Below are 23378 nucleotides of genomic sequence, written 5' to 3'. Positions count from 1 at the left end.
CTCCCTCCCGGCGCCCGGGCGGGGCTGCGCTTGCTGCAGGGACCCGCCCTGGAAGAGCCGCTGCCGCCGCCAGCCCCGGGAGCCGCCGCCCGGCGCCGCCATGGTCTCCTGGATCATCTCCCGCCTGGTGGTGTGAGTGCGGCCGGGTGGGGGTTGCGCCTCGGGGGACGCGGCCGCCGCCCGCAGCGGGACCCTGCGCCCGGGGGGGGGGGGTGGGTGGGAGGGGATTGGGGGGGGCCGTCGGGGCGGGGGCGGCCTCGCGGGCGGCTGCGGCCGCGTCCCGGCGGGTCGGCGCAGGCCGTCGCGGCCCGCGGCGGGGTCTGAGCCCCGTGCGGGGCGGCCCCGGGCAGCGGCGTCCCGCCGGGCAGCCCCCCCGCAGCGGCGGCGGGCGCTGAGGGGTCTGTCCTTCCCGCAGGCTGATCTTCGGCACCCTCTACCCCGCGTACTCCTCCTACAAGGCCGTAAAGACGAAAAACGTGAAGGAATATGTGAGTCGGGGTTGGCCGTGGCGGCCCGGCCCGAGGCCGGCGAGGGTCCCCGGGGGGGTTGGGGTGGGGGTGGGGGTGGGGGCGCTCACCCGAGGGGGGGCTTCAAACCGTGAACGGGAGCTGTTCTTTCTCGGGAGATGCTGGGGGAGGAAGGGAAATCAGGGTAAAACGCTGCAGCGTGTCTTAGATGCATCTTTAGGTGCATCTTTCAGTCCATCTGAAAGTCCAGGACAAGTCCTTTCCTCTGATTTTATCGTTACTCTGTGTCCTTTTACTGCTTTTTCAGTACTACTTTTGCTTTATTCCCAAAGGCTGAGTAATTTTGCTTGTTTTGTGTCTTCCTGTCAATGTGACTTGCGATCAGTGTTTTCTGTTGGTCAAGACTTCACCCTCCTTCCTTTCTGGAATCGTTTCCCCTTCTCTGTCTACACTGTTGTTACAATTACCGTATTTAAAACACTAAATGTTTCTTAGTGAGGTGATGTGTCCTCTTCTTACAGAAGGGGTCTTCTAAGTTGATCGGTGGAGCCTAGAGCTATTTCACTTATGGGTGGGATGAGCTTCCATTTATCTAGAGCAAGGAATAACCTGATGGAGAAGAGAGGTGACACGGTGAATACAGGATATAATTTGTCACTGTTGCTTTGTGGTGCAGTCAGAGACTCTTCATCCAGCTGGCTCTGTTTGCTCCTTACAAAATGACACATCAACAATAAATATTGCAGGACGTAGTCCTTTTTTGTCTCATGATGCTTCAGTCCTCTAGAATTGCCTAGACCTTTTCTGCGTGTTGGCTTAAAATTCACCCTGCTGATTTTTGAAGGAGAGTCTCGCTCAGAGTGGACAGCTTTACAGCCCACAACATCTGGCTGAGGTGTTTTGGGTTTTGTTTTGGGGTTGTTTGTTTGTTTTTTTAATAGTGGTCTTGAGAGAAGTCAAAATGTGAATGTTCAGGAGGCAGTGCTAACTAATACAGTGTTCTGTGTATTAGAGATATAGTCAGAAATACAATGAGCCTTACTGAGCTTTGAACTTTACTAGTAATAACATTAGAAACTGAAAAGTAAGCATGAAAGAAACTATCTATCTGAATAATTTCATGATCCTGTGACTTCATAGCTATCCTTGAAGTTATGTACAGAGCAGTATCATGTTACTATTGTCTTCTCTGGCCTTCCTCTCCGCTTTCCTTCCAGTTGCCTATGACCTTCATTTGTTGCATGTAATACGTATTTTTTTACTCAGAATTTTATTCTGGCTCACAAGTGCCTGTCATGGAATGATCGTGTTCCAGTTACAGAATCTGTGTTAACTTTAAGACAGACTGAGATTTCTGAGTTTTTTAAATTGAGTGCAGCACAGGCTGGGGAAAAGCTCTGTGGGAAGGGACCTGGAGGTCCTGGTGACAAGCAGCTCAATATGAGCGAACAGTGTGCTGCTGCTCGACCATGAAAGCCAACGGGATGCTGGGCTGCATCAACCAGGGCATCACCAGCAGAGATAAAGAAGTCATTATCCCACTCTACTCAGTGCTGGTCAGGCCACACCTGGAACACTGTGTTCAGTTTTGGTCCCCTCTGTACAAAAAAGATGTGGCCAGGCTGGAGAACGTCCAGAGAAGGGCCCCAAAGATATCCAAGGAGTGGGAAGCCTGCCATGTGAGGAAAGGCTGAGAGAACCGGGTTTGTTTGGCCTTGAGAAAAGGCGACTTAGGGGAGACCTTACCACCATGTTCCAGTATTTAAAGGGTGGCTACAAAGAAGATGGAGACTCCCTTTTTACAAGGAGTCACGTGGAAAAGATGCAGGGTGACGGGTACAAGTTACTCCTGGAGAGATTCGGATTGGACAGAAGAGGAAAATTTTTCACAATGAGAACAATCAGCCATTGGAATAATCTCCCCACAGAAGTGGTGGATTCCCCATCATTAGACGCTTTTAAGATTCAGCTGGGCAGGGTGCTGGGCCATCTTGTCCAGACCATCTTTTGCCCAGAAAGGTTGCAAGGAAGATCCTTGAACTCCCTTTCAACGTGGTATTCAGTGATTGCTTTGTTGAGAACTTGAGGGGGAAAAAAACCGCCACAAACCCTCATTTTTTAAAACAGCCTATAGCATGCTTGTTCTGGAGCTCAAAGACCCGGTAAATATGGAGCCTTTGAATTTGTAGGCATTCTTTACAGTAAAAAGCTGCTTGCTTTCTGTGAGTAGGTTAGCTCTTCAGGTACATAAATGCGGTGTTCCCTTGCAGAATGTAAACATTGTATTGTTCTGATTTTCTTTCGGTAGAGGTTACCTAAATTGCTGTAAGACTTCCCTAATTGGATGGTGAAAAAAAATGAGATACAGTACTCGAGTATCATAAAGTTGTGTTAACAATAATATCAACTAATCACTTGGTTTAAGCCCTACTAGGGCTCGTGTGGAAAAGTATGGAATTCATTTTTGGGGTTATTTTAATGCTTATTGAAGTAGATAGTTACGGATTGCTGTGGCAGAAAATTTTCTCTTGTTTTTGCTTTCAGTAGAAATACTGGAGTTGGTTCAAGAGAATGTATTTGAACTGCTAAAACTGATACTACATATAAGTTATTTCTCTTTGAGAGGGCTACATCAGAAATAAGCATTTAGACGTTGGACTGCCATCTGCCTAATTCACTTATCTTTGGAGGACTTCTTCCTTCTCAACATAAGTGGAAAGACGGGGGAAAACCAATTTTGTTAAACATGGGAAAGGGGGCCAATATCTGTTCAAACTGTTCTTCGTGTGAGAAGTCAGTGGAAAACTTGAATGCTGTGCTGCACGCTTTCAAAGCCTGCTGTGTCTGCGTGCTCTCGCTTGCGCATAGTGCTTAGGGACCAACATTGGTGGGGGAGAAAGATCTCACGGGTGTATTTGTGCTAGAGAGCCTGGGGTATCAAAGATTGACTTGACGCAGACCAAGCTACCGCAAGCAGTCCATCAGTGGCACCAGAGTACTGCGCAAACTTTACTCTTCTCCCCCGCCATGATATAAATTTACAATAAGTCCTTGAGCAGTTGTGACAAGCTGCTTCTAGTAGCTCAGAGTGTTTTAAAAGTAATTTCTTTCTTTTTACATGTCATCTACATGTAAATTCCACATTCCAGTTATGCTTTTGCATTTTCTGAATTTATTTATCCACATTCCAATTGTGCTTTTGCATTTTCTGAATTTATTTAGGTTCTTGGTGCAAGCTGGGGAGGCTGCATATATGCAGCTAGCTGAAGTTGGTGGTCATCAGCTTGAGCAGCAAAGACCTGACTCCTTTTTAATAGGCTTAAAAAAATATAGCCTGGTTTGGCCCTCTGTTTTTGAAGGTGTTTTTTACTCTGTGCATTACAAACATCATAAGAAAAAAAAAAAAGGTGATTCTTCCCCTCTGCTTTCTGCTCCTCTAGTTTCTGGTTCTACAGGAATTTCTAGAGCTAGACTAGTTTATTTAAGAGCTTCATTTTCTTTTTGTCTTTGGCTGTAGAGCGTAGGGTGAAGGGTGAGCATTCTGTTAGCAGAATGAAAAAGTCAATGAGCACTGAGCTTACAGTTTCATCAGGCTGTCTGCAGTGACCGCTCCAGAATGGCAAGAGCTAATTTATGTAATCACAAGTTTTCACTGAGGAAAAGCAGATGTTCTAAGTTCATTACTTTGTATTTAATGACATTTAGCAACAAAATATCAACTGGGCATCCATCAGTATAGATCCCTTTCTGACTTCTTTAATCAACTCATACCTAATTCCCTGGATAGAAAAGTATCTTCTTCATGTTTTGTCATCTTATTATTCGCAACCTTTTCCAGATCTTTCACGAAGATGAGCAGCACAGATCTCAACACTGATTCCTGTGGAATTCCACTGGTAACTTTCCTCATTGTGCAAAATGGCCATTTATTCTTATCCTTTGTTTCCTCTCTTTTAACCAACCGTTAATCCTCAAGAGTCCCTTCCTTTTTATCCTTGACAATTTAGTTTCTTTGAGTGTTTATTTAGGCCTGTTGGAAACTTTGTAGAAACTCCATACACCCTGCCTGTAAGGGAAGCGCTATAGCAAGACTTTATGGAAACCTTCTAAGAATTCTGCTACATTTGTGAGATATTTTTTTCTGCAAAGAAGCATATTCCTCATTATGTTATATATATCTATGTACCTGCTAATTGCTTTTGTTATTATTGCCTTAATTTTCCTAATACTGAAGTAAAACTTACCGGTATGTAGCTTCTCTGAAATCTTTTGCCCATTGGGATCCCTGTTTGCCATTATTCGCACACTTTTTCGTCCAAGGGCTGATTTATGTTGCTGCATTGAAGAGTTAACCATTCATTTTGTAGAGTTGCTTTAGAAGCGAAGTGAATAACACCGGGTCCTAGTCGTGTCCAAACTGATGATACAAGGGAAAAAAAAAAGGCAGGAGTGCCATAAAATACAAGTTTTGCCACTTTCTGTTGTGAAAAAAAAATCACAGTAAAGTGGATATAATTCAGGCTACTAACAGCTATCTTCAAAAACCATCCGCTGTGATAGAGAGGTTGGAGGCAGCATAATTTTACTGCTTTTTTTTTTGAAAGTTTTGGAGGGTCTTCCTTGAACAGATCACCAAATTTTCCAACACATGCAAGTTTGGGGAAACATCTGGTTTTATAACTTCATTTGCTGTAACAAAGACTGTCACTAAACTGTCCATGTAATTTTAATATGTGGATTAATGTGTGGATTTAGTATGTGGAATTTCCTTGACTCAGTTTAGTTCTCTTTTCCCATTCTAGGTGACACTAAGAGTGTTAAGTTGTTTTTAGCAAAGGTGACCTCTTCTTTCTATTTATCTGCTACGTACGTTTATTTTTACTTCTTAACAGCATAGAGAACTGGCAATCTCCCTTCTTAAAGGTCTTTTCCAACCTAAACAATTCTGTGACTCCTCTGCTATTAGAAAATTTTGTGTAGCGGTTTTTTTAATTCAGCTGATTGCTCCTTAGGAATAATTGGCCTGTAGCTGAGAGACTTGTTACTAAAACAGCAGGGTGTGAGTGTGTGTGTGTGTGTGTTAGGGGTGAATTATTTTATGTTTGCTTTGAAAGAAATACCTACTGCTCCAGAGAACGGTGTGAGGAAGTAGGGAGAAAGATGATAGGCCTACAGATGTGCCAGCAAGACAGCTGGTTAGTGTTCGAGGGTCACCTTCTGCAAGCTGCGGAGCAACGCATCCTGACAAAGAGGAGGTCGGGCAGAATCACCAGGAGGCTGGTGTTGATGAACAAGGAGCTCCTGGGCAATCTCAAACAGGAGAAGAAAGCTTGCAGAGGGTGGAAGCAAGGGCAGGTAGCCTGAGAGGAATACAGAGAAATAGTCCGAGCAGCCAGGGATCAGGTTAGGAAAGCTAAAGCCCAGATAGCATTAAATCTGTCCAGGGGCGTCAAGGGCAATAAGAAAAGCTTCTGCAGGTATGTCAGTGATAAAAGGAAGACTAGGGAAAATGTGGGCCCTCTCCGGAAGGAAACAGGAGACCTGGCTACCCAGGACATGGAGAAGGCTGAGGTACTCAATGACTTTTTTGCCTCCATCTTCAGTGGCGAGTGTTCTAGCTGCACTGCCCAAGTCGCAGAGGCTTTCCAGTACTTAAAGGAAGCCTACAATAAAACCGGAGAGAGCCTTTTTACAAGGGCATGTAGTGATCGGACAAGGGGTAATGGCTTCAAACTGAAACAGGGGAGATTTATATTAGATACCAGGAAGAAATTTTTCACTCTGAGGGCGGTGAGCCCCTGGCCCAGGTTGCCCAGAGAAGCTGTGGCTGCCCCATCCCTGGAGGTTGGATGGGGTTTAAAGCAACCTGGTCTGGCGGGAGGTGTCCCTGCCCAGGGCATGGAGTTGGCACTGGATGGGCTTTAAGGTCCATTCTAACCCAAACCATTCTATGATTCTATGATAATAGCACAAAGTACACTTTGTAAACTATACTTAAGACCTTAAAGAAGAAGATAAGGTTGATGCGACATGTTCTCTGCTTTCTTACCTCTTACTGAGCCTTTATTTGAAAAGAGAAACGCTTGTGTAATTTCTGGGAGTAATGTTTAAGGCAAAGAATGCTTATTAATGAGTTGGAGCAAAGTATTGTATCTGTTGATTTGTTGTTTTTTTTTTTCTTCCCAAGAAAAAAGTTTAAAATAAGAAAATATAGGGCTAGAGGTGAAACTAAACTTTTGCATGTGGGTGTATATATATTTATTACAATAATCACGATATACAAAAGACTATAACTTCTTAAAATGAACTGCTCACTCAGACAGCTTATTTGGGACTTTAGCACTGCTGCATCATGATATTGCTACAGGGCAAGCATTCATCAGTGTATCTGTATGCAGTTATCTGTGTAGAGCACATTAATCCTACATGTTTTCCCAAACTATAATGTACCATTTGGCAAGTGACCCTCTCCATTACGATTATATATGCCTTCTTGTTGAATTCGTCTTAATGGGTGGAGATGATGAGTCATTTTTACTGAGAAGACATTTCACTTTTTCTGGGTTCTGATGGATGCGTATTGAGCGACTGCTCTTTTGCAGGTGAAGTGGATGATGTACTGGATTGTGTTTGCCTTTTTCACCACTGCAGAAACACTCACAGACATTGTTCTTTCTTGGTGAGTTCCTTGGTGGCATGGTTTTTTTGTTGGTTGTATTTTTAATTAAAATAAGAGAGGAGTAGTGTTAGGATGCCAGGAATAAACTGTCTCCTTTAGGAGTTTTCAGTCCCTGTGAAGAGTCTGCAGGTTTGTAGATACTGTGGGTAGTGGCTGCTGTCTTAGCTATTTCATCTCCTATACTTGCAAACAGGGTAAGAGTTAGGTATCTGCAAGAAGATCTTCATCCATTCATAACATAAAATATTTTTGAGAAGCTGTAATGTGAACTGATAAAAGTTTGAAAAATGGTGGTCTAAAAGACACTTAAAAAAAAAAAAGGATGGTAGAAGGAAGGGACCTGTTAGGGAAGCAGCTTCTTAATCGTTTCAGTGCTGTGTGCCATGCTTGGCAACATGGAGGCCTCCAAAAATGACAAATAATCGTTACATATCTTCAGCTGAACCTTTAGGACAGGCTGTCTTCGTTTTCTTCATTGCTTTAGTGTTTGAGTTTTGCATGCATCTCTGAAAGAATACTAGTCAAGAGTTGCATCTTTTAAAGAAACATGAAACGGATATACGTGCCTTACGGAAGCACTCAGCAGCTTTGCATAAGGTTCGAAAAGCAAATAAAGATATAAAAAGTACAAGAGCTTCAGTTTGTTCATGTTCTTAAAATGAACCACTGAAAACAGAAATCTCTTACTACTAATAGAGACAGTAGAAAGTTTGCATTCACTTGTTTCAATCTCTGCTGCTGTATCTTCCCAGAGACTTTATTGGGTAGGTGTTAGTGATGAAAGGCTTACCTGCTGCATGCTCTTTTTCATTTACACTGATCCTCCTTTTGTGCCTTATCGGAGGAGTACCTACTGGAAGTTTCAGAAACTAAGCCATCAGCCTTAGCAAGAACTTGAGATTTATTGAGACACATAGTTGAAAACTTTGGAAAATGAGAGGGAAACTAATGTAATATTAACATCCAGTGGATACTCTCTGAACAAACTTCAGAATGATGAGAATAGCTATCAGATTGTAATTTGGTGTGTTTGCAGGGCTGAGAGATGCCCTGTTTATGGAGTTTTCATGGCTATGGATGAAAGACTAAATGAGACTCAAAGAAGGTATGTCCTAGGATTCCAAAGAGGGTTCTGCTATTCTGACCTGATATATCAATTCTTTTGTTTCTGAGCCGTTGTCTTGCCTTTGCTCTTTCTGCCTATGCTACTCTCTACAAGTTATCTCCGTCTGTCTCTGTGCAGATCTTGATTCCAGTTCTCCATCTTTCTCTCTCTCTCTCTCTCTCTCTTTGTTTTTTTTTTTCTTCCCTCTTTCTCTCAGGTTTCCCTTTTATTTCGAGCTGAAAATCGCATTTGTGATTTGGCTGCTCTCCCCTTACACCAAGGGCTCCAGTGTCCTCTACAGGAAGTTTGTGCACCCAACGCTCTCCAATAAGGAGAAGGTACTTGTTGTTAGAAGATACTGACCTGTCTGGGAGCTGAGTGACTTCACAATAAAAACTGAAATGCGTGAATTGTGCTTGTGCTGACATTAGTGGATGTAGAATGATTCTGTCTTTGAAAACAATGTCATACTGCAGCTTACTGAAGATTGTAACATAGCCAGTAGTTTGCCTAGTGCTTAGAAAGCATGTTTGGCTAACCCAGCGTCATGAGCCCTTACAGTCACTGTCAGTAGTTAAGCTCTTTGACTCACGATAGGAGCAGCATGTTCTGTAGACATGCTGGTTTTTTCACATTGCCAGTGTAAGCAGCTGCTTTGTTTCAGTTGTTGCAATTTGGAGGTATCATGCTATAAGTAAAAGTTGCGTTTGCAAGCTTTCTGCAAGCAGAGAAACTGCAAATATGTGACCAATGACAGCTGTTGCTGTTAGCCTGGAAAAAAGCGTCTAGATGAGCTTTGGGTTTTTAAGGGTGATGGTGGGGAGACTTTGATGATGTTTGTAATGAGGAGCTAAATGCCATGTTCAACATTGCCTTCCTAGGAAATTGATGAATACATTACTCAGGCTCGTGACAAGAGCTATGAAACCATGATGCGAGTTGGCAAGAGAGGGTTAAACCTTGCTGCCAATGCAGCAGTTACTGCAGCTGCAAAGGTAATGCAACACCTTCTGTAACACTCAGGAATTCCCCAGCAGTTTAGTTTTGTGTGCCAGCAATTAGTGCTATGCTCTGTTAGGGATGCTGGTACTTGTTGGCACCAGTCCACTTTTCCTTTCCTCCAGCTTGCCTGGCAGTTAATCCCATCCTTTGACTTATGGAAAGTGGAGGGAGAGTGGAATGGATTTTGCTTTAACCTCTTCCCTGTTGGTCTCGGGAGCATACTTTTCTTTTTCCCTTCTTTGTTTTTTTCTGGAGTACCCTAGTGGGGAATAGAGCACCCTTCCTCTTCTTCTGACTGATCCCTTGTGAGATGATCTTGGTGAAAGTGAAGTGCCCTTGACCCTAATTATTATGTCCTCTTAGGGCCAGGGCGTTTTGTCTGAGAAGCTGCGAAGTTTCAGCATGCAGGATCTCACTCTGATCCGGGATGAAGATACTGTGCATATGCGAAGCCATGAGCCACAACTGCACCCATCTGGTGGGAGTCTTCTTGAAACCATTGAAGATTCAGGTACAAAATACCCCTGCTGGGCCATTCTGTGAGGCCTCATATGACGAGCCAGAAGGGGAGGAGGAGTTCCTCCTGGACTTTTCATGCATTGGGTCTCAGAAGGACTACATGATTCCAAATTATCTGGGAGAAGTTGCATTGTCTTCCCTAGTCCCTTCCCAGCTACTAACACATCTCTGTACTTTTTGGATTATGCTTCTTAACTATTGTTGACATCTCCCTTTCATGTGGTCATTCAGGATGGGCCGTTTTAGACTTTATGTGATTTTCAAAAGTATTTGCTGAAACTTTCTCTCTTATTCCTTAGCTTCGTGTTACTCCTCAGGCGAGGAGAGCAGTGTGGCACAGAGGTCTAATGGAACCCCATCGGAAGCTAGAACAGACCCATCAGATGAAGATGCAGGAGACAAACTTCCTAAACGTACCCAGAGTCTCAAAGCTCCTAAAAAGATGATGAAAACTGAGGTGAGCTTGTGCGTAAATTATTTCCAGCACCCACATGGATTTGTGAGCTTTATTGAAGGCTCTGGCTTCGTAGCCTCAGTGCATTTAAAAGGTGTTTGTATAAACTTTGTTGGACTAAGTCTTTGCTGATTGAGTCCTACATCAGAGGACTTGCTGTCTCCTTGCTATAGTAGTCACTAGCTTTTGTATTTTTATCATACCTGTAAGCCTCTCTCATAAGCCAGAACCCAGCTTTGCTTTCATGCAGATTGTGTGTTGAAGGGTGGGCATTAGGTATTTTTAACATCTTTTGTTGACTATATCCTTCCTCCTATCTGTTACGGTCTGAATATATAATACTACTGTGACGTTTATCCCTGGGACAGCCGCTTTCTCCTCATCTAAAACGCAGTGGTTCTGTACCCTCTTAGGCCTCCCTGGGCTTCTGCATATTAGATATGGGGAAAATGCAATTTCCCCCTCCACACCACTCGGCACCCCCCCCCGCTCCCTCCCACCTTGGGGTTTTGGTAAATAGTCATTGTTGAGCTGTCTTCTCCGTATGACCATGTGATATTTACAGCCATTCAGAGGGGACATGAGTTGCCTGTGTTGTTATCATTAAAGCACAATTAAAACATGAAAATAAATGCAGTTGTGTCCAAGAGCCATTTTAGCTTAATAGTCTTTTTTTTATCTGCTGTTAGTGTGTTTTGTAGAATATGCTTTTTGAGGTGCTGCTTTCCAGGTTTTGACTCTCACTTGAACATTTCATAGAACCATAGAATGGTTAGAGTTGGAAGGGACCTTAAAGCCCATCCAGTGCCACCCCCTGCCCTGGGCAGGGACACCTCCCGCCAGCCCAGGTTGCTCCAAGCCCCGTCCAACCTGGTCTTGAACACCTCCAGGGATGGGGCAGCCACAGCTTCTCTGGGCAACCTGGGCCAGGGGCTCACCGCCCTCACAGCAAAGAATTTCTTCCTAATATCTACTCTAAATCTCCCCTCTTTCAGTTTAAAACCGTTACCCCTCGTCCTGTCGCTACACTCTCTGATCAAGAGTCCCTCCTCATCTTTCCTGTAGGCCCCCTTTAAGTACTGGAAGGCTGCCATAAGGTCTCCCTGGAGCCACCTTTTCTCCAGGCTGAACAACCCCCTCTCTCAGCCTGCCCTCAGCATAGGTGTTCCAGCCCTCTGATGATCATCTTCGTGGTCCTCCGCTGGACCCGTTCCAACACAACAAAACATTTGTTGTGGTTTGATTTATATGTGATAAAAATCTTCTCCCTTTTTGTGAAGTTGAGGTCCCATTTGCTTGATTCAACTCTGACTCCTAATTTTTTTTTATTATTTTTATTTCAGTTTAAAAGTGTTATATGACTGGCTCACATTGTTGAGCTTTTCAGGCTAAATATTAAATTATTTGGAGGAAAGTAATTGCTTAAAGCATCATTTTAAGACTTACTGTTAACCTCATTTTACAGTGTACAGGACACCTTTGCATGGCATTAAATACTCTTTGTAACAGAATCACAGAGTGGTTGAGGTTGGGGGGGACCTCTGGAGATCATCTTGTCCAACCCCACTGCTCAAGCCAAGGCCATCTAGAGCTGGGTTCCCAGGACCAGACCAGATGGCTTTTGAGTATCTCCAAGGACGGCCATGTATGTCTGAAGATGGATTTAAAATCAAGCTGGATCCTCTTTTAAGTTTCCAAGGCTTACTTCTGAGTTGACTCCTCTGGTTTCTTCTCTAGCATATTAGACTGGAGCAGGGAAACAAGAGGAACAAAATTGGATTCCAGGCTTCCTAGTGAGGAATTTTTAAAGTGAAATTGTGAAAAGACAGTAATGACTCTTCTGTGCTGTTTATTGTGAATACAGAAATTCTGAAAAAGCCCTTTGCAGGCACATTTGGTTTTATGCTCAGTCTGCTTGTATCTTTGGTTCAGACATAGGAATTGTAGGTGGTCTTTGACTGAGATCTACAAGGTTGCCCAGAAAGGCTGAATGCACTGTAGGTCATAAATGCACTCTTCTTGCCAATATCTAGAATGAAAGACCCTGGAATAAAATGTGCAAACTAGTTCAAGATGTTTCTACATCTTTCAGAGAATAGCATTTGAGATCGCAGTCAAGAAGCAGAAAAGTTACAGCAGTGAAGTGTTACGTGAATGTTACCAGTTAGAAATATCGCTATGTCCAATCTTTTGTTGAGACAGCTGACTTCGATTTTATTATCACATTTGTCCTGTTTTAGAATGTCTTCCTCTCCTGGTTGCTATTTGGTGGATATGCTCCGAGTGATTTGTTTACTAACCAAAAACAAATGGAATGGTTAAATAGCCTTATTGAAAAAAAGGAATGACATGAATAGGGTCATCGTGTTGTAGTTGCTTTGTCCTATTTTCACTCTGCATCCTTATATCTTTCTGTTAGACGTTTAGGTGTTAAACTACCCTAAGATGCCTCTTTTTTTCTTTCTCCTCAGCTTCCAGTGAGAAGTGTGAAAGCCCGCCCTAAGAAGAAAGCTGCCGGCTCTGTCACTTCTGGCGAGTCATCCTAAGGAGACCTCCCCCTCCCCAGCAACTGTCTCTGTCCTGGGATTTGCCTGTCACTTTTGAGGGGAAACTCCCCGAAGGAAGGGAGCCGAGATTCATGTACATAACAGATAACTGCTTTGTAGAGCTCATTCCAAGGCAAGGGGGAGGCTGGGATTCAGAAAGTGGAGTAGAGGATACACATCCTCAGGAATTTTCTCCTTTCATCTCTCTGTTGGAGGGAATGCTGATATGTCTGTACATAGCCTGTTGCTTTGGAATTCCCACTGTATAACCCTAGTTGGGGAGAATCTTTGCTGGAAGAACTGGCTAGGGTTAGAGACATCCATTGCACAGAAGCTGGAAAAACATTAGACACTGGAGTTCCACAGGGGTGGGTGGCTCCCTAAAATGTCTTATCTTGCTCTGGGTATTCTTCTGCAGCAGTGTGTTGTTAAGAAGTGCCCACCATGATTCATCCTCCTTAAGAAAGGACCATACCTGTCACATCCATCCCCTTTGAGAAGGTGACTGAAATGATACACACTGAGTGCTTTTGAACGTAAAGGACTAGCTCATGGGAAGGGTATGCTAGATTCACGTTACTAGTACTGGAAGATGAAGAGATTGGGTTTTTTGGTTTTGGTTTTGTTTTTTTTTTCTCTGGAAGGTGAAGGGAGGTAATTGAAAAACTGAGTAATGAAGAAAATGTGCTGTTATATGCACAGGTGATGGAGTAGCTGCAGGTATTTATACGAGTTAACTATTGAGAAGGAAAGCTGGGCATCCATAAGATTTTGGCTCTTCTTGAAGCTGCTTGAATTTTATTTCAGATTCTGTTTCACTTTGATTCCTGTGAGAGCATCAGAGTGATGCGAGTCCCACGCAGTGGGAAAAGTTGGCAGGGAGACTGTTGCTTTGCCATTTACTGGTTGAACTCCATGTCATCCTGATGCTTGTTACGATGGACAAATTCTTGCATTCTAGCAGATGACTGGGGAAAATCTGGCTCAATATAGTCTGCGGGAATACTTGAGAATTTCAGAGGCCCTTATCTCTCAGCTTTAGGAGATCCAGTCCTCAGGGCATGAGAACTGATAAATAGCTGATGTATGAATTTTGCTAATTCCAGGATTCCATTTATGGGGGATAAAAAGCAGGGAGTAGGGAACAATACTGTGTTTAAACAGTCCTCTTGCTTTATCCTACTGCAGCCCTTGCACAAATTTGCTGTCTGACCGTGTGCCATGTTTATCAATGTCCTGAAACTTGAGCAATATGTAACACTTGGGACAGAACTACAATTGAATGTAGACTATGTATTGTGGGAGTGAAATTGCAGTACTGCAGAGAAAATTTGCATCATGCCAAGCCATACTGGATCTGTTGAACGTTGTTAAGGGGAGATCCCCTGTACACATACCAACAGGGTCAGTGGGAATTTATGAGGGGTAGGGTTTCTGTCCCTGTAATGGGGGGAGCACCCATTATAGATCACCAACTAGTTATCAAAGGAACCTGGCTCCTCTGTCTGTGCTGAAGACCATTCTTAGCTCTAGGTGCAGGCATCTGTGTTTGACCACGTCTTTTGCTGTCACGTTTCTGAAATTATGGTGGATTCTTCACAGGGCCCAGTATTTTGCTGTTGACAATGTATAGACACACTTCCGCAAGTGGCATCCCACAAGTATTTCTGTCCTACAGAACAGCCCTTCAGAAGTTTGCAAAGTTGAAGATTAGGACTGAACTTTTTCTTGTTTCCCATTGTCTTGATGGCAAATTGTTATGAATTGACTAGTTATTTTAGGAGACCAATTAAGTTGGGTTTACTTTTATTTGTAGCTTTCAAAAATTGAAGTCTTGACAGACCATGTCAGAAACTTGCATCTTGACAGAAATACTTGTCCTAAATTATCAACAAGGCCTTATCCAGAAGCCTGCAGAAAATCCTTGATTTGGCTTTGAGTTTTGAGTTTCACAGAAAAAAACCCAAGTATTTTGTTCTTTTTAGTTTGTTGGAAAATATCATATAGATGTCTCACTAGTACATTGCAAAGGCATGTCCTGAAGCAGGAATTCTCTCTGTGTCAAACGGAAATTCCTCTTTCCATACGAGGGATAAAAATCTTTACTGATTATGTGGATGATTCAGTTGTGAGGAATTGCTGTCCTAGATTTTACTGTACTGAACAAGACAGAACCATTATTCTCTATATACCAAGTATCTTTATGACCACATTTCTGGATTATTATTTTTTTTGTAACTAGAAATTTCCATAGCAAATTATCTATGTTAAGTCATTGTGAGGGACTTGGTCTGGAAGCCAAGGGCTGATTAGTCTCCTCTTAATGCTGATCTTCATGCCCTTTCCTTTTGCGTGCGTTGTGATGGTCTTGGGTTACTCAGTTTTCGTACAGTGACTTTCCAGAATGTTTTCTAGAATCAGTTCATTTGTAGTAACTCTTCCTGCTTCAAAGCAGACTCAGTTTGAGGAAGACTTAGTTTGGGCATTTGGATTTACCTTTGTCTTCCTGAGCTAGGTCCTGTGCTAAGTACTTAGCATTGATGCTTGATGTCGTTAGCCTGTGGGTAAGTACGGGTCAGTTTTACTCTGACTTTTGTTGTACAGGGGAATTAAGCGACTACTTGTTGTAAGGGAGAGTCTGGAGTAGAGTCAGGGGCTATTACCTAATATGTGATACAAAGCTGGTGATGTCAAGCAGAAGAACTTATCCAGAGCAAGAACGATGTCTTAGCATGGACACTATTTTCTTCTTCCAGTGCAAATGTGACTGCTAGATTGTGTTCTGCTTGGTCAGAGCCTCTGCAGATTGGCCATCACACACGTGACCTCTTAGTGAGTTTCTAGATATAATTCTGCATTGGACGGCATGGTCTTGCATAGAAATTCTCTTGTTAATGAGAACGCTGAATGTGCTGTTTTGGTAAAATGCTTTTATCAGCTGTTGTTCAGTGTTGCCAGCAGGAAATGCTGGAATGTAGTTTCTCTTCAGTATCATCTGTGAGCTTCATTGTGCAATTAAGCAAATGTCTAAATCCTCACCTAGCAGTAAAACCCATTGTGTTCAGTGTTTATACCCCTTTCCTAATATGCTTGAGCACAGAGAGAAACAGAGTGAGAGAAAATGATACCTGAAGTTGGGGAGGTGGGGGAGATGGTACATATGTGTCATTTGTGTGCCTAAAATTATCCTAGAATACCTGTACCGTGAGGTACAAAATGAAGCCATGACTGCCTTTTGGAAGGAAAAGTTGTACCTCGATGCTTTATAATACTGAGAGTCAGTGTTCTGCTGTTGGAAAAGAAAACAGTGAAATGTGTTTTCCCTTCTGAAAAACTTCATGATTTGCTGCATAAAAGGGAAAAATGTTTTCTTGCTTGGCAGTATCCTCCATGGTGGGTAAGCAATAGGAAAATATAGGGGAGACTACTGTCAGGTTTTAAACCCTACGCTTCAACTAAACATCTTAATTTTGATTCTGCAGCCTTGTGTTTCTGAGTCTGGGGGACTGATTTCTTTTAGACTAGATGAACTTCCTTGGTAGGTAGAAGGTGTATTAGAGAGAGGGATGCTGGTGTTCTTAAAATTGCAAGGCTTGTTCTGGGGAAGCTACATCTTCCCCCATTTTAGTGAATTGAGTTCCATTCATTGTCCTTTTGCAGTACTGAGCTTGCTTTTTTATATACAACCCTCTTGGAAGTATGACTCACTCACAATATATGGCCAAACCATTTCTGCCTTGAAAAGCAAGATTTCTAGAGAACCTCAACTTTCCAGAAAATTTTATTCTTTGACACCTCAATCAGCATGAAATATAGTGCCTTAAGAGGAAAGTGGGATAACTATGGAATACTCTGCTGGTTCTCTGATCCGCACATAGCATTGTTTCAAGGAGCCTTGCGTGTTAACTGTGAAGTGTCGTTGCATGCTTGAGAGCAGCTGTTGAATTGAGCTGAGTTTTCCTGTCTGTCTTCCAAATGTGCATATAATGCTGGAAAGTGTGGCTCATTGCCTAAGGGAGAAATCTAGGGGGAAAAAAAAAATTCTTATCCTTCTTTCTGATGCGGACACTATATTGTCAGATTACCCTGCTGCTTGCTGGGGAGATGCTGAGTCACATCTCTCTATGTAACCGGTCAATACCATAGCATTTCTTCTTTTACCCACTAAGAATTTGTGATGCGCCACCTGGCTGAAGCATCTTGTGGTGCCGCTTTCTGAGTTGCCCTGTAAAGTCAGGTATGTGGAAAACCAGCAAAGTATTCTGAAGCTATATGAGCTCATAGAGTCGTTGGAGCTGGAAGGGACCTCTGGAGGTCACCTGCTTCAGCTTCCCTGCTCAGGCTGAGCCACCTAGAGCTGGGAGCCCAGGGGTTCCTCCGTGCTATTTGTGCTTTGGAGCCTACTGAATTTAGTGTTTAAGAGCTGGTATGTGCAGAAATGCATATGCTGTATGGGGATGTGCTTTAGTGTTACTGAGGAGAAAGGATTCCTGGTCACCTTTCATCTGGAATTTGGCACTATTACAAGACACTATCAGCATAACTCAGTCTTACGTTATTTCTAGGTATTGTTAAGAAGCCTAGAGGCTTCAGAAGAGGTCTTAAGAGGTGTGCAGAGGAACTTGTGAGAACAATTGCTGTGAGCAGTAAATGAAGACAATAAATCTGCCCAGCAGCTAAGAATGCATCTTGTGGGATAGAATTAGATTAGAAAATGGGCTGCGTACAGTACAGAGTTGTCCAGGAAATACTGATGACTTTCTGATCCTCGAGCAATACTTAAACTCTGCACTCTACAGCCTGATTTCTTTCTTACAGCACCTCTCTCTCTTTGTCTTACCTTCCTAAGCTGGGCATGAGCTACATGCATGGAGATTCTTTAACCTTTCTTCACTTCAGAACAATAAAGTTTAAATTTTACCTCAGCAGGCACGTGATCTGCGGGGAGGACCAGATGAGCGTCAAGTATCTCGCATCACTTTGTAGTAGATGTGTTATGCTGGGGAAGCACCAGCAGGGAGCTCCAGAGGATGCATTCATCTGGGAAATTACCCCCACACACACAAAGCCTGCATTTTTGGATGAACCAAATGCTGGACTTTGCGACGCTCATATATACAATTGTCTGTAGAATCCCAAAACTCGATGTCACAATTGCCAGTGCTCTGTTTCTGATGAGAACTGGAATCAAAATAATATGAAGTGAAAAGAAACAGTGGCAAATTGGCAGGGTTTTTTTCTGCAATTTCCTGTGTAAATTTAGGTATTTGCTGCTTCTTTGCCTAAAACCTTTCCGTAAACCCCTTGCAAGCAAACCGTTAACTTCCTTGCTCTGTTTCTCAGCTGCTATCCTTTCACGACCTGGTTATGTTTCTTATGTTTTCTCTTATTAAGCAAGGGACTGCTTCCACCTTGCTGACTGCGGAGACATGAAAAATACTGTCTTTTAGAACTGAAATTTACCTTTTTTCCGTTACTTAATCCTATGACCTAGAATCGTACAGTGACTTCTACAACAAGGCCTAAGGCTGGATTCCCAGGAGGGAGCGTGAGCGTCTATAGCCGATAGTGTAGTTTGATGTAGTTCCCTTTTCTTGCAGTGGGTTTTGGCTGAAATACGCTTACTGCAGACCCTTTGTACAAGAGCATTCTGCCTGCATTTAGCCAAATAATGTTAGAAGTAATGTTTGTGGGAAGGCTGCAAAAGTGAGTGAACTCTAAAGGAGCAAGAGTTCAACTGTCTGAGACGATCTGAAAGATTTGTTGCAGCAGTAGAAATGGATTGCTGTGCTGATTTACCAAGGATGGGCAATTCAGTCATGTTCTTCGCAGCAGGTCAGGGAGGAGAGCCAGGCTGGATGGCAAGCATATAAAATTGTTATGTACGAGGGAATTAAGCTTTTATCATAAGTAATGCTTAGTAACTTCCCAAAAAGAAAGCAAGTTGAAAATTTATGGTGACTTTATAAAATTAGGCGGTAAATTATCCTGATCGTCAAACCTAGTATTGAATACAAACCTTTTGTAGTCATGGTGCTGCCTTTTTGGGAAGGCACTGAGTTGGCGGACTCCTTACTTTTGACGACTCTGTTAGAGTATTTCTCAAATGTTTTGAATGCCACATAGAGATAAACGAAATTTTTATTTTGACATGTGACCGTGAATTCATGTCTGAATTCAGGCATGCTGAGCTATGTGTGAGACAGTGTTGGTTGAACGAAAGCCCGATAAGAAAATCGAGAAGCTGAGGGAGACCTGGCCAGGTAAAGGTGACTGAAGGGCCTTCCTTGAAGTGCAGAAATTAGGGACTATGCAGCGATGCTTGGTTTTGGTTCAACATTTTCATGACAGAGTTCCTGTTGGCACCGTGCTGGTCTAAAGGCAGTAAGGCCCAGGGAGGGTTGTGAATTGCTTTTTGTCCACCAGAGGGTATAAGCATAACATACAGTCACCAAAAATGAGCGAGCAGAGACTCGTCTGACAAAGAGCTGAATTACAAGAGGTTGAGCGTCAGTATTGCCTGTGTATGAGTGTGAAGGCCCTGCTTAAAAAATGGGGGGGGACACAAACTGTGGCTCTAGTGGAGAAATATGGAGTGATACTGTAGTTAACCCCTGACCAAAAAGGCTATTTAGGCTTGCTGGGCTTTCTAATTAGGCCACTTTCCAGCGAGGCTTGCTGAGACAATAGTCGTAGAGAATAACTGTCCTCAAATCTTTTTGGTTTGGTTTCCGTTCAGACCACTTTCTAGCTGCAGGAAGGAGCAATGGCAATGTTTGTGATGTATTCTCCCCCGCTTTTGCAATTAACCACTTTCTGTGTGTTTATGTACTTTAGTAGTGTTGCCCTAATTTATACTCTGAATTTTGTAGTATTTCCTGTTAAGAATGAGTAGTTTATTTCAATCGGATCTGCTTTCTGTGAAAATAGAAGCAATTCTAATCTAAAAATACAGATGTATCTAATGGTTACTATGGTAATTTGTGACCATGGCAACAGAGAGTTAACATGCTGAAGAATAGACAGGTTCGTTCTTTTTTTGTCTCTTTTTTTCTTTTTTTTTTTTTTTTTAGTCAACAACCTAATCAATGGTGCAAGCATTTCAGGAAAAAAACACCGACTTTATTTCTTACCAATACAAGCTCATATGGGTAGAAGGGATTGTGACATTGTCTCACATAACATTTTTATAGAAAAGCTGATGAAGTACAGGCTGGATGAGCGGACAGTGAGGTGGGTAAAAAACCGTCTGCATGGGCAGGCCCGGAGCGTGGTGATCAGTCCCAGGAAGGCTAATTGGAGGCCAGCAGCTGGCAGCATAGCCCCGGGCTCAGTACGGAGTCTGGCCTTGGTCACCATCTTCATTAATGATCTGGATGAGGGGACAGAGGGTACCCTCGGTGAGTTTGCTGATAGCACAAAGCTGGGAGGGGTGGTCAATATGCCAGAAAGTTGTGCAGGAAGCAGCAAAAGGTACGTATAGTATCTGACCTTGCATCTCAAAATATATGGAAATCCTAATACGAACATAATGAGACAGTCTGAGGTTCTTTCTGATGTTCAGGAAGAGGAGGTCTTTTATCTGCAACATCATAGATGGAGACTTACAGACTGAAGAATGGTCCAGGTCGTACCAGGAGCTTGCTGTAGGAAAGAGAAATAGAATTTAGAATAGGGCTGGGGATTCTTCATTGTCAGACTTTGTGGGGGGGGGGGAATAAAAAACACCAAAAAAACAGAAGATCAATACATTTCTGTTCTATTTTTCCATCATATGATCAGAGTTAAATAAACAACATAGTGCTTTAAGGCAGGTGCTAAATTTCAGCTACACTTTGGGGATTGCTCTGACGTAGTTGAGACCCCAAGAGCTTGTGTTGCATTACAGGAAACACTTAGTAATGATTTAAGGAGTTGTATTTATAAGAAATTAATATATTATTAAGGGAGTTAGGAATGGGCTCTCATGACTAAGCCTCGTATTTAGTGAATGGCTATCTCTGCAGCATAGAGCTAATGTAAAGGCTCTCTACTAGCAACACTCAGTGTCAGTTTTATAAGGAAATGTGCTGGATATAAGTTTAGCCAAAGCCAAATCACAGAATTTTCCAAGCTTTCTGTTTTTCCTAGGCCCTATTGGGGAATCTGGCAACTGAATGGAAATCACAGCATTGCTGCTGTCTCTTGCTCGTTTGGGGCAATTAATATCTTGAATTAAATAGAATCTAAACTGCATTCAAAAGCCAATTTTTGTAAAAGCCAGCTATTGTGACCATTCTGTATTTGCCACAGGAATACAGTAACTGATCGGTGGAGCCACTGTGGTGCTCAGTATTACCTCAGAAAAGAGAAAACGGAGAAAAGGCCAGCCCAAACTGACTTGGTTCAGCTAGCCCAGTCTCCTGTCTCCGATACCGCTCAGTCTATTTGATGAGCAGTGGGCAGTCTGGAATTAACACACACGTTGGAAAGCCTCTGCTTGACACCGTCACCTTTTGACTCATGCTCTGAAGCTCGGTGATGTTAAATGAGTGGGTTACTGGGGTTTTTTTGGGGAGAGGGAGTAGTTTGAATTCATTCACTAGGTTTTTTGGTTACTTGCTGCAGTATTACGACTTAAATACAGAAACCCTAAGGCATCCTAATTTTGTGTTGTGCTTGCTTTGTTTAAACTAGACCTTTCTAGGTATCTTTTTACATCCTCTTTTGTGAAGACCATTAAAAAAATCATGTATTATTTCTTCGATATCCTGCTCTTTTGCTCTCATGTATTTTCCCCTGTTTCAAAGGCCCTGTTGTTTGTCTTCCGTTTCTCCCCAAAGTATGATACAGAAGATTTAATCGGTGCAGATGTGCTTTCATTCCACAGGGTGGCAGCTAATTCTTACTTCCTTTCTCATTTATTTTGACATTTCTGCTAGAAGTAGCTTTCCTGGCCAAGTTCCCCTCTGAGACATAATGGTCATGAACGTGTAAATACAGCCTTTCTGTTGGGGTTAAAGAGTATTGGGAAAAGCTTATTATATTGTGGCTGTTCAGGCTGTATCAACTTGCTGAAGATTGTAGTAGCTGACAGGGCAAAAAAATGCATCACCCAAGGACTAAATTTTGAATGTTACATATTGCTACTGCTTTATGTGGGTCTGTCTTGTAAGTGGTGCTCTGATCATAACACAAATATATGGTGGCACCTCTAGACAAAAGTTGCTTTGATAGAGCACTTTTCACTTCCAGTTAATTTTGACAGATAAATGTCTCGGATAATCTGAATTGAAATCTCCACGTGTCATTACAATGGGTTTATAGGTTTATGAGTTGCAGGTACGGCTTCTTGTTCTTTGCTATTGAGTTTACATAGTTTCCTCCCGCCCCCTGCCCTAGTTTCTTATTATTGATGCCTGTGAATATTTTTCTTTAAAAGGCTGATGTTTTGTTATCTTCTCAAACTGTGCTCCTGAATTGTTTTTATTTATCTCCATGTCTTTCTTATGTGTTTGGTCTCCTGCCTTTCCCCCTCTCCCTTGTTGAATAAAGATATGAAAATTAATACAGAGTCCTGCTATTCCTGCCGTGTAAAACTCAAGGTAAGTTTGGAGAATCTGTTTTGGCCTGGCTTTGTTTCCTCACTTAGATGTCCCCTCTCGATTGGGTTGTGTCTGCTTCCCAGCTGTTAACTGAGGACTTGGATTCATATCACAAGTGTATTTGTTCAGTGGCCTTTTCGCTCCTGCGGGTGCGGATCACTGTAGAATCAAATACTGTTGCTGCTACGCATCTAGGAGCCGAGACCTGCCTAAATTGCAACTGCAGATAACCTCCAGGGAGGACAGAGGGTGGAAAGAATTCATATGTGCAGGGTTAGAGAATGATGAATATCTGGTTTTGGGTGCACGTGCAGAAGCATGAATGTTTAGTCAATACTGCATAGCTACTATAGCAAGGCATGAAATACTACATGGGTGAGGAAATAACTGCAGTCTTGCAGGGCAGGTAGCAAGAGCTCGGCTTGCTTACTGAAACGCCTGTGATGCAGACAACAGACACAGAGGGTGTGTGAAATTATGAGAAAACAGGGCTGTGAGAAGAATTCTCTGTGATTATCAGCAGTTGGTCCTCCACAGGTCCTGCTGGCAAGTAAAGTGGGTAGTTAGTTGTAGTGACAGGGATAAGTGAGGAATTCAGCTAGCGGGGTTCTGCTGGCACCTTTCTACCCGGTGTTTTGGTCAGTACTGAGGTCTCGAGCTGATGGACTGTGTCCTCCAGCTGGAGCTTAAGAACAGGAGTAATGGACTGAGTCTGGTTTTGATTGAGTTGAAATCCTTTTTGTGTTTGAAATTCGGCCTAGCTTCCTCCCCCCCGCCCCCCCCAACCCCAAGTGTAGTTTTCCTTTGGGACTTTCATGTAGGTGGAGCCTCTCTCTTTTCCCCCTTGCTGTCAGATTTTCCTGCCACTGCTATGAATGTCAAACCTGCCAGCCTTCCGCCTCCATGGATGTCTTCACAAAGGAGGCAGGTTTGCTGCTGCTTCTCTTTCAGCCAGCTCAGAGTTGACGTTCCCAACACCAGCACTCAGAAGCTGCAATGTTTATGTCGTAAATAGAAGGTGT

General features: G+C 43.0%; 1 protein-coding gene across 2 annotated transcripts; it reads left to right on the top strand.

The window, feature by feature from the left end:
* On the top strand, window positions 1–22319 carry REEP2 (receptor accessory protein 2). Of its 2 annotated transcripts, none has more exons than XM_074603777.1 (8): window positions 1–132; window positions 416–488; window positions 7070–7146; window positions 8469–8589; window positions 9133–9246; window positions 9617–9731; window positions 10072–10229; window positions 12698–22319. In XM_074603777.1, exons 1-8 carry the CDS (start codon window positions 101–103, stop codon window positions 12770–12772), a joined length of 765 nt encoding a protein of 254 aa, XP_074459878.1. In that variant the 5' UTR covers window positions 1–100; the 3' UTR covers window positions 12773–22319. The 2 variants fall into 2 exon arrangements, with proteins under 2 accessions (XP_074459878.1, XP_074459877.1); XM_074603776.1 differs by having other exon boundaries at window positions 9617–9764.
* Window positions 22320–23378: the final 1059 nt, after the last annotated feature.

Source organism: Larus michahellis, chromosome 11 (assembly GCF_964199755.1).
Source record: "Larus michahellis chromosome 11, bLarMic1.1, whole genome shotgun sequence".
Lineage (NCBI taxonomy): Eukaryota > Metazoa > Chordata > Aves > Charadriiformes > Laridae > Larus > Larus michahellis.
This window is presented reverse-complemented; position numbering and strand designations above follow the sequence as displayed.